The sequence below is a fragment of the Salvelinus alpinus genome, chromosome 24 (genome assembly GCF_045679555.1).
Source record: "Salvelinus alpinus chromosome 24, SLU_Salpinus.1, whole genome shotgun sequence".
In the NCBI taxonomy this organism is placed as follows: Eukaryota; Metazoa; Chordata; class Actinopteri; order Salmoniformes; family Salmonidae; genus Salvelinus; species Salvelinus alpinus.
The window spans coordinates 4,768,308-4,787,483 of NC_092109.1; the positions used below are offsets into that span (position 1 = coordinate 4,768,308).

Consider the following 19,176-nt stretch of genomic DNA (forward strand, 5'->3'; position numbering starts at 1 on the left):
GTATGTCATGGACAGTTGACCTGCGGACTGTTCTGACAGTAGGGAGATGTGGGATTGAACGGTTGGGACACACGGACACACACACCGTGAGGCCAATACAAAAGCACCTTGGGTGAGGGGGGGCTCAGACTAGGGTTGAATATTTCTCTGGTATTCAAAAGCATATACTGTAAATAGGCCTGTGTCTGGATTTGATTAGGATCGTTGACCGAAAATTCAAGACTGATGCTACCCGAGCCTGATGAGAATTATCTGCAGAATTATCCTACAGAAGTTATAACTGATGCAGCTAAAGGGGACGAACAGGATCACAATAACCTCTGGTACAGTGGAAGGAGGCTGGCAGCCCAGTAGAGATTAGTTTTAATTCAACAGTCGATGGAGCGTACAGTTCTGCATGCACCGGAGGCAACAAGGTATTCATCAGGACAGCACCGTGAGTGGCACTCAGCCTCAGTCCCAATGGCACCCTCAGGTGGTGAAGGTAGGAAACAACACCTCCACTACGCTGATCCTCAACACACAGGCCTCAAGGGTGCGTACTCAGCCCAATCCTGTACTCCCTGTTCACCCATGACTGCGTGGCCATGCACGCCTCCAACTCAATCATCAAGTTTGCAGACGACAACTGTATTAGGCCTGATTACCAACAATGAGAACGCCTACAGAGAGAAGTTGAGGGCCTTGGCGGAGTAGTGCCAGGAAAATAACCTCTCCCTCAACATCAACATCAACAAAAAGGAGCTGATCGTGGACTTCAGGAGACAGCAGAGGGAGCACGACCCCATCCACGCCGACGGGACCGCAGTGGAGAAGGTGAAAAGCTTCCAAGTTCCTCTGCATACAAATCACTGACATTCTGAAATGGTCCACCCACACAGACAGTGTGGTGAAGGCTTAACAGCGACCTCTTTAACCGCAGGAGGCTGAAGAAATCCATCTTGGCCCCTAGCACCCTCAAACTTTTACTTACAGATGCACAATTGAGAGCATCCTGTCGGGTTGTATCACCGCCTGGTACGGCAACTGCACCGCCCGCAACCGCAGGGCTCTCCAGAGGGTGGTGTGGTCTGCCCAACGCATCACCGGGAGGCAAACTACCTGCCCTCCAGGACATCTACAGCACCCGATGTCACAGGAAGGCCAAAAATATCGTCAACCACCCGGGCCATGGCCTGTTCACCCCGCTATCATCCAGAAGGCGAGGTCAGTACAGGTGCATCAAAGCTGTTTTAAGCCTTTCTCAAACCCTAAGCATTCGGAAGTAATGCCTAAACTGAAGTTTTAGATTCCCTTTTGCAGAGTTTGAATGACAGCTAAGATACGGCGCCACATGGCGTAATTAAAATGTCAAGCAATGGCGTAATTCTGTCACTGCAGTCAAGCCACGGGTTGGCGTTTTATTTGGAGACTGGGTTGCAACAAAAGCAGGAGAAATGGTATACGACAAGTGTCTATGTTTACAGTATGTTGACAGTATACATGTCAGTGTGTACGCGTGTGTGTGCGTGCATGTTTCGAGAGTTTCAAGTTCCTTGGTGTCCACATCGACAAACTATCACGGGCCAAACACACCAAGAAAGTCGTGAAGAGGGCACGACAACGCCTTTTCCCCCTCAGGAGAGTGAAAAGATTTGGCACGGATCCTCAGATCCTCAACTGTTCTGCAGCTGCAATATCGAGAGCATCCTGACCAGTTGCATCACCGCCTGGTATGGAATCTCCTCGGCATCCGACCGTAAGGCGCTACAGAGGGTAGTGCGTACAGCCCAGTACATCACTGGGGCCAAGCTTCCTGCCATCCAGGACCTATATACTAGGTGGTGTCAGAGGAAGGCCCCAAAAAATTGTCAAAAGACTCCAGTCACCCAAGTCAGACTGTTTTCTCTGCTACCGCACAGCAATCGGTACCGGAACGCCAAGTCTGGGTCCAAAACGCTCCAGCTTCTACCCTCAAGCCATAAAACTGCTGTAAGAATATTTATTTATTAAATACACAATGCAGAGGATGAGAGGTCAATAGAGAACTAATGATCAATGGAAATAGTGTTTTTTCTGTAATATCAATGGGTCAGAGAATTTCAGTCCAGGACCCATAGCTACATGGCAAGTTCTCATTGGTCCAAATTGTTTATACATTGAACCTGAAATAGGATACTTGTTATTTGGCCATTGGCCCAGTTTTATTTGAAGGAATTCTAAATTGCTCAACCACAGGTTAGGGCTGGGTTCTAAAACTACATCCTGTACCTTTGTTCCGTGGAGAGAATCACTGAGGACAGGGGAGCATAAACATCTACTATCTACCTCCCCTCGTGATTTGTTCTCTATGAATAAACCTATTTCCTCCCCCTGATTTGCTTTGTGGTCTGTGTTAACATCAACTGCTAACACTGAAAAATGTATCAAATGGCCACCCGGACTATTTGAATTGAAACCCCCAGCCCAATAGTAAAAAAAAAATTTTTTTTAAGAGTTTTACTTCAGTATATTTAGTAAATATTTTCTTAAAACTGCATTGTTGGTTAAGGGCTTGTAAGTGAACATTTCATGGTAAGGTCTACACATTCGGCAAATAACATTTGATGTGTATGCTTGCGTGTGTGTGTGTGTGTATTGTGTACATGTCTTTGGTTCCAACTCACCCAGCAGGTTTTTGAGGACAGCCTGGTTCTGGTTCCAGACGCTGTTGAAGGTGCTCCAACGGGGGCGTCCGTCGGGGAGAGGGTTCTTGCGGACCCAGCCCCCGCAGGCGTACTGGTAGAAGTCCTGGCAGGGGTCAGCGCTGCGGTCCAGGGCCTGCACGATCTTACTGGCCACCGTGAAACAGGCCTTGGTCAGACACAGGCCCTGTGCTTGGTCTTGTGTGAAGTTAGAAAAAAAACATTTGGTAAAGCTCTACTTAAAGCCTGCGCATATAATGCTTAATGATGTGGTTATAATGCATTGTCACAAGAATTTTGTATGATCCCATTATATTTTGATTTTGTTTAACCTTTATTTAACCAGGAAAAAGCCCAGAGAGCCAGAGTCTCTTTTTCAAGGGAGACCTGGCCAAGCCAACAACAATCAATACATCACATAATCAAAAACACACAACAATACAACATGATCTAGCCTAAAAAAATAATTTACACTCCTCTGTAACAGTCTCCAATCAATATTTTAAATGAATTCAGTGGCACTAACACATCGAGATGAAGCATGGATTGTAGACTATTCCATGCGTCTGGTGCACAAGAATAGAAGGCAGTCTTGCCTAATACTCAAATCAAATACTGTAATACTGTGAATGTCCTGCGGACTTTAAGTAGCAACCACCTAGCAGACCGTGTATGGTAACTGCTGGTGGTGAAGGAGACCAGACTACAGAGGTAAAGAGGGAGTTTACCTGCTGGTGGCGAAGGAGACCAGACTACAGAGGTAAAGAGGGAGTTTACCTGCTGGTGGTGAAGGAGACCAGACTACAGGAGGTAGAGGGAGTTTACCTGCTGGTGGTGAAGGAGACCAGACTACAGAGGGAGTTTACCCAAAAGGGCTTTGTAGATGAACACATACAAATGTATCTTTCTGCGCATATAAAGTGAGGTCCTACCTACCATTTGGTACAATGTGCAATTGTGGGTGAGTGACTTTACATTTGTAATAAAGCGCAAGGATGCATGATTAACAGAAACCAGTCTCTGTAAGACGGCGGCGGTTTCATTGATATACAACAAGTCACCATAATCAATTACAGAGAGAAGTGTCTGAACAAGCTTTTTTTCTAGCCATAAGCAGAAAGCCTTATTACGAAAATAAAAACCCAATTTCAATTTAAGCTATGTCACAAGATTAACCACATGACCTTTAAAGGACAACTTGTCATCCAACCAAATACATAGGTATTTGTAGGATGACACTTTTTCAATGGATAAGCCACCAGATATGACAATGCTAACGTTCTCTGGCAGAGTTCTAGCTCTGTTAAAAGGTCATGAATTTAGTTATGTACATTCCAAGACCAGTTTGAGACCATAAAGGGAGGCCTGCAGTGACTGAAAAGCAGTCTGGAGCTCTTCAACAGCCTAAACCAGAGAAGGAGCACATGAATATATGACTGTATCATCTGCATATAGATGTAACTTTGCTGGTTGCATCCCATTTCCCAAATCATTAATAAAAATTGAGAACAACCCAGGAGCTAAAATAGAACCCTGGAGCACACCTCTATTAATCTCAAGAAAGCTAGACTTGTGATTGTCAGTATATACACATTGTGTTCTGTCAGAAAGATAGTTCCTAAACCAATTTATTGCCCCTTCACTGAGACCAATGTTATGAGTCTAGCTAGCAACAATTCATGGTCAACTGAATCAAAGGCCTTTGCTAAATCCACAAACAGAGCAGCACAATGTTGCTTTTTATCAAGTGCATTAATGATGTAATTTGCTGAGAGATCTCCACCCTTTAGCATTGGGAGGACATAAGCTGATTTCCAAATGCTGGGTATGGAATTGGTTAAGAGTCTCAAGTTGAAATGTGAGCCACAGGTTAAGTACTAATACTATACATCTTAATAATCATTCGTAATGATACTGCTTAACACCAACCAGTTGGAATGTTGATACATAGACATCACATATTATCAGCCTTATTATAAGGGCTCATACATGCTTTTGACAAATGTGTGTATGCATGCATGCGTGTGTAACCACAGGCCTCTCACCTTTGTTGTGGCGCATGCCTAGAGTGACGGTACATCCGAACAGGCCGAGGACAGAGGAAAGCAGCACGCCAGCCAGCACCATCCTCTTGCCCGGGGAACTGAGAAGCTGGATGCCACCCTTCCGGAAGCGAACCTGTGGAAACACGAGTCAGAGAAAGAATAGTGGATGGGATGACATCACAAATGCCACAGAAACAGTTAAGAGGGCCTCCATTCGTGCAGAGCCGTGGTGGATTTTAACATTTATGGCACGTCACATATACAGATCTCCCCATCGGAGACCAGGGTTCAATCCCTGCGTCCACTCATCCCACTGGTTCTCCTACCGGCCTGTATCCCCTTCTAAAATATATACAGGTATGCAGTGCATTCAGAAAGTATTCACATCCCTTGACTTTTTACACATTTTGTTGTGTTACACCCTCGATTTAAAATTTATTAAATTGAGATTTGTCGTCACTGGCCTACACACAATAACCCATAATGTTAAAGTGGGATTATGTTTTTAGCCATTTTTACTAATTAATAAAACATTTAAAGCTGAAATGTCTTGAGTCAATAACTCCTTTGTTACGGCAAGCCTAAATAAGTTCAGGAGTAAAAATGTGCTTAACAAGTCAGATACAGTAATAAGCTGCTTGGACTGTGTGCAATAAGTGTATAACCTGATTTTTTTAATGACTACCTCATCTCTGTACCCCACACATACAAATAATTGTAAGGTCCAGTGGTGGAAAAAGTAAAGATACCTTAACAGAAAATGACTAAAGTAAAAGCGAAAGTCACCCAGTAAAATGCTACCTAAGTAAAAGTCTTAAGTATTTGGTTTTAAATATAAACTCAGCAAAATAAGAAACATCCTCTCACTGTCAATTGCGTTAATTATTAATGGAATAATGGTCAAAATCAAAAGTAACAGTCAGTATCTGGTGTGGCCACCAGCTGCATTAAGTACTGCAGTGAATCTCCTCATGGACTGCACCAGATTTGCCCGTTCTTGCTGTGAGATGTTATCCCACTCTTCCACCAAGGCACCTGCAAGTTCCCGGACATTTCTGGGGGGGGAATGGCCCTAGCCCTCACCCTCCGATCCAACAGGTCCCAGACGTGCTCAATGGGATTGAGATCCGGTCTCGTCGCTGGCCATGGCAGAACACTGACATTCCTGTCTTGCAGGAAATCACACACAGAACGAGCAGTATGGCTGGTAGCATTGTCATGCTGGAGGGTCATGTCAGGATGAGCCTGCAGGAAGGGTACCTCATGAGGGAGGATGTCGTCCCTGTAACGCACAGCGTTGAGATTGAGCTTGTTGTCATTGCAGTCAGTCTTATGATGCTATGACACACTGCCCCAGACCATGACGGACCCTCCACCTCCAAAAATCAATGCGGCTCTAGAGTACAGGCCTCGGTGTAACGCTCATTCCTTCGACGATAAACGCGAATCCGACCATCACCCCTGGTGAGACAAAACCGTGACTTGTCAGTGAAGAGTACTTTTTGCCAGTCCTGTCTGGTCCAGCGACGGTGGGTTTGTGCCCATAGGCGACGTTGTTGCCGGTGATGTCTGGTGAGGACCTGCCTTACAACAGGCCTACAAGCCCTCAGTCCAGCCTCTCTCATCCTATTGCGGACAGTCGGAGCACTGATGGAGGGATTGTGCGTTCTTGGTGTAACTCGGGCAGTTGTTGTTGCCATCCTGTACCTGTCCCACAGGTGTGATGTTCAGATGTACCGATCCTGTGCAGGTGTTGTTACACGTGGTCTGCCACTGCGAGGACGATCAGCTGTCCGTCCTGTAGCGCTGCGTTAGGCTTCTCACAGTATGGACATTGCAATTTATTGCCCTGGCCACATCTGCAGTCCTCATGCCTCTTTGCAGAATGCCTAAGGCACATTCACGCAGATGAGCAGGGACCCTGGGCATCTTTCTTTGAAAAATACCTAGAGTCAGTAAAAAGGCCTCTTTAGTGTCCTTAAAACTTCTTATGGCTGCAATCCCGTTAACGGGATGATATGACAACAGCCAGTTAAGGTGCAGGGCGCCAAATTCAAACAACAGAAATCTCATAATTAAAATTCCTCAAACATACATGTATCTTATACCATTTTAAAGGTAATCTTGTTGTTAATCCCACCAAAGTGTCCGATTTCAAATAGGCTTTACAACGAAAGCACCACAAACGAAGTGACTCCATGACCATATCCACATGTAAGGCAGCCTCCTCCTCCGAACGGGCCACATAAGCCACAGGCTTCCACATACCTTGATGCTCAGGAAGCAGCACTGCTCCAATGCCATCTTTGGAGGCGTCCGTGGACACCTTAGTAGGCCTGTCAGGTTCGAAAAACGTTAGCACTGGCTCTTCAGCCAAAATGTTCTTTCCATTGTCCCACTCTCATGTTCTATGTTCCATGAGAACTCTGTATTGTCCTGAAGGAGTGTTATTAAGTTCACTGTTTAAGCTGACAGATTTGGAACAAAATTCCCCAAATAATTGACCATATGCAAAACACGCCGAAATGCCTTTCCTATGTGTGGGATTAGCCATCTCCCTCACTGCTTTGACCTTGGCATGATCAGGCTGCACAACCTACGAGGATAGCCTATCCAAGAAATGTGATTTCCTTCACACAGAACTGACATTTAGCCCGATTTAGCTTCAACCCATGCTTCTGAACCACCTGCAGTCTTTTCCAACCGCTCATTGTGTTCCTGAAGTGGACCCACAGACCACAAAATCATCCACATACACTCAAACTCCCTCTAACCCCTCAATGGACGCTTTCCATGGCCTTGTGAAAGAGCTCAGGGGCAGAACTTATGCCAAATGGTAACCCCTTAAAGGAATATCTTCCAAAGGAGGTATGGACTGTACAAAGCTTGGTGCTGGCTGCATCCAACACCACCTGCCAGAATCCATTTGAAGCATCCAACTTGGAGAAATAATGTGCGCCAGCCATTTCACACACTATCTCCTCCCTCTTAGGAATCTGAACAGGCTCCCTTTTGATACATTTAAGGTCCTTGGGGGTCCATACAGACTCTCAGATCTCCATTCCTTTTCTGAACACACCCCATGGAATTGACCCAGTCTGTTGGCTCCTCTGTTTTCACGAGCACATAGAGTTTTACCATTCTTCCCAACTCTTTAGATCCTTCCGTAGTGGCACCGGAACTCTGCGTGGTGCATAAATCACTGGCTTGGCGTTCTCTGTGAGGGAAATAGAGTGAATGAGAAGCAATGCTCCAAAAAACACATCCGAATATCTTTGAGCAATCTCCTCACCCTTTTTAGAACTTGTCACCCGTTGAACACTGTGCAGCCAGTCAGTCATTAAATGGTGTACACTCGCTTAACCAGTCCCAACGACTCACATGCTGTATCCCCCAAAAGAGAATCATGTCCCTCTCGTACAATCACAAGTGTGTGGCTTCTTGTTTTACCCTTATCAGTTAGCCGACACAAACCTTTAGTCTCAATTGCTTGGCCATTGTACGCTTTGAGAGCCACAGCCTTTTGCATGATGACTGGTTTGTGCTTTAACTTATGAACATCCCTCATATTATTAGGTTTAGCTCCTGTATCAAGCTTTAAGGTAAAAAAAAAGTGTACCATTGACCACTTGTGGTACAACCCAGTGTTCACTAGCTACAGTATGGACCTGTGATGGTTCTTGCCCGTCCTCCATGCAAACCACAGTGCCCACAAACAATTCACTTTGTTCATTCTCCTCCATTTCAATGGTGTGAACATTTTGTCTCCCATACTTGTCCTTTGCAAAAACACATTTTTCCCCTTGCACTTGTAGCAAAATTTCCCAGACAGGACATTTCCTTGTCTGGTGCCACACCTGTTACAATCATATTGCTTGTAAATCCTTTGCTCATAGCGCCCCCTTGTGTCCTTATGTACAAAATCCACTGCTGCACATTCCACCTCCATAGCAGTGCTTGCTGGTGTGGAGCTAAAGGTTTTAATATGCAATTGTGCCAGCTCATTCACCTGACATTATTTCTACTGCAGTGTCCAAATGTAACTCACTTTCCCGCAGCAATCTTTCTCTAACTCTGGAGTCATTTATACCAAACACAATCTGATCTCGAAGCATAGATGAGGTTAGGTCTACAAAATTACACGTCTGTGCTTTTAATTTCAAAATCAGTAAGAAAGACGTCAAACTTTTCACCTTGCTGTTGTATACGACAGCGAAACACAACGTTCATATGTCTCGTTCTTCTTAGGTGAACAATGTGCATCAAACTGATCCAGTACCTCCGCAAACTCGTCTTTATCCTCCATATTTGCAGACATGAAGGTATTGAATATATCGATTGTCTGTGGTCCCGCTATAGTAAGAAAGAGAGCAACTTTACATTCATCCGGCTCCTTTGTAACTCCAATGGCAGACATATACAACAGAAACCTCTGCCGAAATGTTTTCCCAATTCACGTCCACATTCCCATCCAGGCTCAAAGCCTCTGGTGGCTTGATTACATCCATTGCACTTCCATAAACTCCAACATTCACAGAAAAAAAACACAATTTCCACTCCTGGAACCATGTAGTACTTTGTTAGTTACAGCGAGCAAGGACAACCCGCACCATCGATCACAGTTGAACGAGTTTTATTGTTATTCCGCCATTGCCACACATACACCACAGGTGTTGTAAAAGAGTGTCGTAAACCATCACTCAGAACCCCATCAATACGGGGACTAAACACCTCCCTCTGCAACTGGATCCTGGACTTCCTGACGGGCCACCACCAGGTGGTAAGGGTAGGTAACAACACATCCGCCACAATGATCCTCAACACAAGGGCCCCTCAGGGATGTGTGCTCAGTCCCCTCCTGTACTCCCTGTTCAATCATGACTGCATGGCGAGGCACAACTCCAACACAATGATCAAGTCAGTAGTAGGCCTGATCACCAAGAACGATGAGACAGCCTATAGGGAGGTGGTCAGAGACAAGGCCATGGGGTGCCAGGACAACAACCTCTCCCTCAACGTGATCAAAACAAAGGAGATGATTGTTGACTACAGGAAAAGGAGGACCGAGCACGCCCCCATTCTCATCGACGAGGCTGTAGTGGAGCAGGTTGAGAGCTTCAAGTTCCTTGGTGTCCACATCACGAACACACAATCATGGTCTAAAAACACTAAAACAGTCGTGAAGAGGGCACAACAAAACCTATTCCCCTTAAGGACACTGAAAAGATTCAGCATGGGTCCTCAGATCCTCAAAAGATTATTCAGCTGCACCGTCGAGAGCATCCTGACTGGTTGCATCACTGCCTGGTATGGCAACTGCTCGGCCTCCGACCACAAGGCACTACAGAGGGTAGTGCGTACGGCCCAGGACATCACCGGGACCAAGCTTCCTGCAATCCAGGACCTCTACACCAGGCGGTGTCAGAGGAAGGCCCTAAAAATTGTCAAAGACTCCAGCCACCTTTGTCACCCTAGTTCTCTCTGCTACCGCACGGCAAGTCTAGGTCCAAAAGGCTTCTTAACAGCTTCTACCCCCAAGCCATAAGACTCCCGAACAGCTAATCAAAGGGCTACCCAGACCCCTCTTTTACAATGCTGCTACTCTGTTTATTATCTATGCATAGTCAATTTAACTCTACCTACATGTAGAGGGGGTGGCAGGTCACCTAGTGGTTAGAGCGTTGGGCCAGTTACCGAAAGGTTGCTGGATCAAATCCCCAAGCTGACAAGGTAAAAATCTGTTGTTCTGCCCCTGAACAAGGTTAACAGCCACTGTTCCTAGGCCGTCGTTGTAAATAATAATTTGATTTGTTCTTAACTGTCTTGCCTAGTTAAATAAAGGTTAAACAAAAAATACAAACAAATGTACATATTACCTCGACTAACCCACAAATTGACTCTGTACCAGTACCCCCTGTATATAACCTGCTATTGTTATTTTACTGCTGCTGTTTAATTATTTGTTACTTTTATTTTTACTTAACACTTATTTTTTCTCAAAACGTCTTAAAGCATTGTTGGTTAAGGGCTTGTAAGTAAGCCTTTCACTTAAAGTCTACACCTGTTGTATTTGGCTCATGTGACAAATAAAATGTGATTTGACATGAATCTACTGAGTTCAGAGAGGACATTATTCTATGTTTTCGGGAAAATATTCTATATGTCTGCGGGAAAGCATTCTGTAGTAGTCTGATTAATCAGGCTGTACACAATTCATTGATATAGGTGACAATCTGAAACGTATGCCTGCAAAAATGGTGTAAGTGTTCCTTCCAAGTAAGAATTTAAAATAAAATTACATCTAAGTTTACCGTTTGTCCTTTAGCTGCTTAGTTTTATATTGATTCGCTCTGAGAATTACTTTTTGGACCTGAATGACAAAACACTCAAGAGATGAAGGTGCTCTAAATTTACCCATTTTGCATGAGACATTGTGACGATGCGATTGCGAGCTCTCATCTACTGTTCTAACGAACACTTCAAACTACCGTTCTCAAATCCTCACATGCGTCAAGTACAAACATGTCCATTTCTACAACTCCATTACTGCTGTTGCATTAAATTCAGGTGTACACCATTCGTTTGTGCTATTAGCGGCAATACGGACTCAATTACTATTTCGGTTTATAAAAGACTGCCTTACTTGTTTGTAATACCTGCTTGCTTGAGAGCTCCGTCGATGTCGGGCGTGCAGTGTAGCTATCGCGTGCACCCGCCACACCTCTCTATAGGCTATTCGGGTGTTTTCAAAGTGGGGTCAGAGGTACTGCAGGGGATCTGCGAACAGATCTTAAAATAATTTGGACCAAGAGATCCATGGAATAAATTTAGAGTGTAATACAATACATTGTCATATTATTTATCTACAGTTTATATTCTTAGCCCTGGGCAACATGGGACTGGAAGGCTCACAGGGATATTGGTATCCACAGTACTGCACCAATTTTTTTTTTTTTTTTTTTAAATCAACTCAATACTGTTTGATTTACATAAGTGCAGCTTTTTTTCTCTGCTGGGTAATTAACCTACTAGTTTTATCAAACCGAGTATTTTATCTTTTAAAAAATCACATCAGCGTAACACACATTACCGTTGTTGATGAAGCCGCCTGTGTCATTAGGGCAAAAAATGAATCAAGCTAATTCTAGGTCGTCACTAGTTACCAAACCCACAAAGTCATAAAGCCCACCTATTTCTACAATTTCTTTTCTTAAAATGATATTTTAAACCTAACCCTAAACTTAACTACACTGTTAACCGTGTACCTTAAATGAATACCAAAAAGCTCATTTTTGTTTTCATACATTTTTATGATAAAGCCAATCTTGATTTTGTGGTTATGGTAACTAGTGGAAACCCTAATTCTATGCTTTCCTGACTGTAGCTCCAGATTGGATTAGATTCAGGCCGGTTACGGTGTTTCTAATAGTTCACTGTATTAGTCAGACTCAGACATGAGTTAGCTACCACGATAGCTGCGTCCATTATTTAGTTTTGCCCTATCATTATCAAATGATAACGTTACTTAACCAGCAGTATTTAAACAATACAAAATCAACTTGTATGAGCTACGACCTAACTAAAATTGTAATGAGGTAGATAGCAAGCTAAAACGTTAGCTAAAATGCTAGCTAGTCTGCGTCACTGACACTAGCTAACATTAGCTAGCCTGCCTAGTTTTATCAAAATACAGCTACCTACTTGAAGAGATATAACGTTACAGTGCCTACCGAAAGTATTCATACCGATTGACTTGTTCCACATTTTGTTGTGCTAGAGCCTGAATTCAAAATGGAATAAATCTATTTTTTTCAGCACCCATCGACACATAATACTCCACATTTTCCCATTATTCTTTTCAAAATTCTTCAAGCTCTGTCAAATTTGTTGTTGATCATTGCTAGACAACCATTTTCAGGTCTTGCCATAGATTTTCAAGTGGATTCAAGTCAAAATTGTAACTGGTCCAATTTCACGGGTCTTCTTGACAAGCAACTCCAGTGTAGATTTGGCCTTGTGTTTTAGGTTAAATCAAATCAAATCAAATGTTATTGGTCACATACACATGGTTAGCAGATGTTAATTCAAGTGTAGCGAAATGCTTGTGCTTCTAGTTCCGACAGTGCAGTAATATCTAACAAGTAATCTGACAATTCCACAACAATTACCTGATACACACAAATCTAAAGGGATGGAATAAGAATATGTACATATAAATATATGGATGAGCAATGACCAATTAGGCATAGGCAAGATGCAATAGATTGTATAAGATACAGTATATACAGTTGAAGTCGAAAGTTTACATGCACTTAGGTTGGAGTCATTAAAACTAGTTTTTCAACCACTCCACAAATTTCTTGTTAACAAACTATAGTTTTGGAAACTCGGTTAGGACATCTACTTTGTGCATGACACAAGTACATTTTCCAACAATTGTTTACAGACAGATTATTTCACTTATAATTCACTGTATCACAATTCCAGTGGGTCAGAAGTTTACATACACTAAGTTGACTGTGCCTTTAAACAGCTTGGAAAATTCCAGAAAATTATGTCATGGCTTTAGAAGCTTCTGATAGGCTAATTGACATCATTTGCGTCAATTGGAGGTGTACCTGTGGATGTAGTTCAAGGCCTACCTTCAAACTCAGTGCCTTTTTGCTTGATATCATGGGAAAATCCAAATAAATCAGCCAAGACCTCAGAAAAGAATTGTAGACCTCCACAAGTCTGGTTCATCTTTGGGAGCAATTTCCAAATGCCACGTTCATCTGTACAAGTTCATCCACCTCTGGCCTGCTCGCCTCCCTACCTCTGAGGAAGTACAGTTCCCGCTCAGCCCAGTCAAAACTGTTCGCTGCTCTGGCACCCCAATGGTGGAACAAACTCCCTCACGACGCCAGGTCAGCGGAGTCAATCACCACCTTCCGGAGACACCTGAAACCCCACCTCTTTAAGGAATACCTAGGATAGGATAAAGTAATCCTTCTAACCCCCCCCCCCCCCTTAAAAGAGTTAGATGCACTATTGTAAAGTGGTTGTTCCACTGGATATCATAAGGTGAATGCACCAATTTGTAAGTCGCTCTGGATAAGAGCGTCTGCTAAATGACTTAAATGTAAATGTAAATGTACAAACAATAGTACGCAAGTATAAACACCCTGGGACCACGCAGCCGTCATACCGCTCAGGAAGGAGACGCGTTCTGTCTCCTAGAGATGAATGTACTTTGGTGCGAAAAGTACAAATCAATCCCAGAACAACAGCAAAAGACCTTGTGAAGATGCTGGAGGAAACAGGTACAAAAGTATCTACAGTAAAACGAGTCCTATATCGACATAACCTGAAAGGCCGCTCAGCAACTGCTCCTAAACCACCATAAAAATTCCAGACTACGGTTTGCAACTGCACATGGGGACAAAGATTGTACTTTTTCGAACGCTCTAACCCTGTATCTTATAGGGCTCCTGAGTGGTACGGTGGTCTAAGGCACTGCATCTCAGACCCTGATTCGAATCCAGGCTGTATCACATCCAGCCGTGATTGGGAGTGCCACACCCTTTGCATTGATGACAGCTTTGCACACTCTTGGCATTCTCTCAACCAGCTTCACCTGGGATGCTTTTCCAACAGTCTTGAAGGAGTTCCCACATATGCTGAGCACATGTTGGCTGCTTTTCCTTCACTCTGCGGTCCAGCACATCCCAAACCATCTCAATTGGGGTGTTACGCAATTAAGGGGCCTCCGGAGGCATGTAGAGGCCAAATTGAGCTCCGTACCGCATTGCAGTGCGCCTCCGAATTTTGTAACAATGTGGAGGGCTCTGTATAGCTCCGCATTGACATAATTGGTTGATGGTAGGTAGGGCGGGAGGTCCTGTATAAATACAAACTCACTTCCTTTGCAACTTCCTTCACAGCAGCTCTGCTCAACAGCTCTGCGCTGCATCGCGAGGCGCAAGAAGCATGAATGCCCTGACTTCTGCAGAGGCCATATCACGTGAATGCTGCACGACCGATGTAGACATCAGATTGACCATACAGAGGCTTTTTCAAGCATATATAATGATGCTGTCACCACTGTTTTTGAAAATATGTAGAGTGGTACTCTGTAATGTGTTGTATTGGTGCTCTGTAATGTGTTGTATTGGATTTGCCCAATCATAACACTTTGTATAGAGAACAAAAGTGAATTGCTTTGCCACATTTTTTTGCATAATTACTTTAGTGCCTTGTTACAGGAAGTATGTTTTGGAATATTTATATTCTGTACATGCTTCCTTCTTTTCACTCTGTCAGTTAGGTTAGTATTGTGAAGTAACTACAATGTTGTTGATCCATCCTCAGTTTTCTCCTATCACAGCCATTCAACTCTGTAACTGTTTTAAAGTCCCCATTGGCCTCATGGTGAAATGGTGAGTGGTTTCCTTTCTCTCCGGCAACTGAGTTAGGAAGGAAGTCGGAATCTTTGTAGTGACTTGATGTATTATTACAACATCCAGATTGTAATTCATAACTTAACCATGCTCAAAGGGATATTAAATGTCCGTTTTTATTTTTATTTTTACCCATCTACCAATGGGTGCCCTTCTTTGCAAAGCATTGGAAAAACCTACCTGGTCTTTGTGGTTGAATCTGTGTCTGAAATGTACTGCTCGACTGAGGGACCTTACACATAATTCTATGTGTGGTACAGAGATGAGGTGATCTTTATAAACGTATTCGGCTTGCCATAACAAAGGGATTGAATACTTATTGACTCAAAACATTTCAGCTTGGAATTTTAAGTCAATTTGTAAAAAAAAAATAATAATAATAATAGTTTAAAAGAACATAGTTTCACTTTGTCAATTATTCCTCATACTACCTAGTGTCCTTCGACAGGACATGCAAAGCATAGAACTTTGGCTGTGGAGACATGGTCAACCCATAAAGGGCCCGTGATCCTTTGAAAGCGTTGGGGGTGATGAAACAACAGAGCCCCATTCAAAGAACGGAAGCGAAGTGGGCGGATGGGCCATTTGCAGATGGAGCTTGGCAAAAGGGGGCATGATCTGTTGACATAACTGTAATATAAAACCCAACCTTGATTTAGTCCTTGTGATGCACCAAGGTTCAATACTAATATCTATTTGCACTTTGTAGTAAATTTTGAAACTAGAATACATGTTTCTGACCCATTTCATTATCTCCAGCACAATACCAGTGTATTCATATGTGAAAACAGCGCATTTCTACGTTTTGTAGAAAAAATATATTAAGTTCCAAAATTCTACCGGATGAGATCATCAAAAGTTTAAACATTTAAAAAACAGTGATTTTCAAACACTATGAGATTCGCGGTGGGGATCAAGAGAATACCCTCCCTCTGGCTAGAAACCTGTTGCAGGTTTTGAAAATTACTGATTTCTTACTTTTAATCCTACCCTGTCACAGAGAAGGATTTTTTTGGACCCTCCTTATCTTTTTAACCACAAATCATAGAAACACGCCGTTTTCACATATGTAGAGACTGGTATTCTGCTGGAGACAATGGCGGAATTGCCCTTGAAGAAGAATCTGATAAACCCAAACACCTCCAGGCTGTGTAAGGGCTATTTTACCAAGAAGGAGAGTGACCTACCAAGAAGGAGAATGACCTGGCCTCCACAATCCCCTGACCTCAACCAAATTGAGATGGTTTGGGATAAGTCGGGCCGCAGAGTGAAGGAAAAGCAGCCAACAAATGCTCCTTCAAGACTGTTATAAAAGCATTACAGGTGAAGCTGGTTGAGAGAATGCCAAGAGTGTGCAAAGCTGTCATCATGGCAAAGGGTGGCTATTTGAAGAATCTCAAATCTCAAATATATTTTGATTTGTTTAACACTTTTTTGGTTACTACATAATTCCATGAGTGTTATTTTATAGTTTTGATGTCTTCACTATTATTCTACAATGTAGAAAATAGTACAAATTAAGAAAAACCCTTGAATGAGTAGGTGTTCTAAAACTTTTGACCAGTAGTGTATATACAGTATCTACTTTCTTAGACTGCTGAACCACCAAAAATAAATATGACACAAATTTACCCAAGATACAAAACCGACTGACATACAAGTGAATATTCTGTTAAAAAAAACTCTTAGCACAGGGGTCAAATAACTGAAATCTCCTTACTCTTTGCAACCCTACCTAATATGCAACCCTACCTAATATCTATAACATCTATAATGTCTAATGTTCACACAACCACCACCTCTTCCTATAGGATTTTAAAGGTTTATTGGAAACACAGGGTAATTTGTCAAATTTAACGTGTGTGTGTGTGTGTGTGTGTGTGTGTGTGTGTGTGTGTGTGTGCGTGTGTGCGTGTGTGCGCGTGTGCGCGTGTGTGTGTGTGTGCGTGCGTGTGTGTGTGTGTGTGTGTGTGTGTGTGAGGTGTCTGTGAGTGTGTGCGTGCGTGTGTGTGTTCACAGGCATTCCAGCACCTCTTCCTAACAGCCTCATTAACTTCTAAATGCCGGTTTAACTTCAAAGGCAGCGTCACCGCTCACACCTCTGTTACACCCCTCTCTCTCTCTCTCTCTCTCTCACACACACACACACACACACACACACACACACACACACACACACACACACACACACACACACACACACACACACACACACACACACACACACACACACACGTATATATATAAACACCTCACCTCAGACTTCTCTGTCACACCAACTCAACGGGACAGGGTGAACAGAGTGAAAGACCCCTAGGCTATATCCTTCCTACAGGCGTTTCTGACAGTTTGTCAAACTAGTTATCCTGAATACATTTTAAAATAATAAATTATTTAGATAAGCATGTAAAGGGGTTTGTTAATCTCAGAATGTGTGTGTGTGTTCCTGTGTGCGTGTGTGTGAGAGAGAGAGAGAGTCTTTATTCTTTTGGAACTTTTGTGAGTCTAATGTTTACTGTTAATTTGTATGGTTTATTTCACTTTTGTTTATTATTTACTTCACTTGCCTTTGCAATGTTAACATATGTTTCCCATGCCAATAAAGCCCTTAAATTGAATTGAAATTGAAATTGAATTGAGAGACGGAGCACCAGTTTTCCACCACGACACCTGCTCCCCATTGGCACGTCACCTGTTCCCACGCCAGTGACACCACGTGTGAAACAAAAGTTAATGACTGGGAGGGAGGGGAACACAGCAACAACACCTTCCTGTCCTTAGGGGAGCAGCGGTGACTGGAGGTTTATGGGACTGGGTCGTGTTCATCAGAGCATACTGTAGCGAAACCTAGAATTCTTTCCTTTTGTTGCCTACTAAACACATGCCTACTGGTGTGTGGGTTCATGTACACATTTACTTGTGCGTGTGTATGTAAGAGAAAGTGTATGTCTCCAATGCCTCACCTCTACAGATACGGTAAAGGAGACTGCCTGTCTCTGGGGCCAGACAGGGGCCTACCTACTGTAGATAACAATGGTTTCGTAAGGGGGGGGGGGGATTTCACAACTAAAGGCTTGCTCCCCCACCCTCCTTCTCCTCCTCCTCTTCCTCCTTCTCCTCGCTGCCTCTCCTTCTCCATTCGATCATGGGAGCCGCGGTGCCTGCTTATCCTCCACGACCAGTTCATCAACGCCCCAAGAGGCTTTGAAGGATCTGATAGGGATCACTAAGACAAGGAGAAGAGGTCTGACTGTCTGACTGCCTGACTGACTGTCATAGACCAGACGGGGCGGGACAAAAGTGGACAACAGGAGCCAAACAGTTGGAGTAATCATTACATCACAGACAAACTAACATTAACAAACGGGGCATGACTAACAGATTCACTGATGTAAAACTTCAATCAGAGGGTTTATATCAGCAGTGTTTCATTTCTTCATCTGATTGGTCTGTTTGGTTTTTGAAATATTGAAATTAAAAGCACCACTGTATGTGAGATATTTTGACATACACTATCGTTCAAAAGTTTGGGGTCACTTAGAAATGTCCTTGTTTTCCATGAAAACATACATGAAATGAGTTGCAAAATGAATAGGAAATATAGTCAAGACGTTGACAAGGAATTATGAATAATGATGTTTAATTGAAATAATAATTGTGTCCTTTCGTCAAAGAATCCTCAATTTGCAGCAATTACAGCCTTGCAGACCTTTGTCAATTTGTTGAGGTAATCTGAAGAGATTTCCCCCCATGCTTCCTGAAGCACCTCCCACAAATTGGATTGGCTTGATGGGCACTTCTTACGTACCATTCGGTTAATCTGCTCCCACAACAGCTCAATAGGGTTGCAATCCGGTGACTGTGCTGGCCACTCCATTATAGACAGAAAAGCAGCTGATTGCTTCTTCCCTAAATAGTTCTTGCATAGTTTGGAGCTGTGCTTTGGGTCATTGTCCTGTTGTAGGAGGAAAATGGCTCCAATTAAGCAGCATCCACAGGGTATGGCATGGCGTTGCAAAATGGAGTGAT

The 19,176-nt window shown here is 43.3% G+C and overlaps 1 protein-coding gene across 3 annotated transcripts in view; it reads right to left on the minus strand.

Moving 5' to 3' along the window:
• The window catches only part of LOC139551729 (endothelin-converting enzyme 2-like), a 52,737-nt gene extending 41,245 nt beyond the window's left edge, over positions 1-11,492 (minus strand). For 2 of the 3 annotated variants that reach the window (XM_071363028.1, XM_071363026.1), the window contains exons 1-3: positions 11,352-11,492; positions 4,709-4,841; positions 2,646-2,861 (exon numbers count right to left, since the gene is read on the minus strand). In XM_071363028.1, the coding sequence (XP_071219129.1) occupies positions 2,646-2,861; positions 4,709-4,790 (298 nt within the window). In that variant the 5' untranslated portion in view covers positions 4,791-4,841; positions 11,352-11,492. The remainder of the gene's footprint in view (positions 1-2,645; positions 2,862-4,708; positions 4,842-11,351) is intronic. The other variant, XM_071363027.1, reaches the window with a different exon arrangement.
• Positions 11,493-19,176: the final 7,684 nt, after the last annotated feature.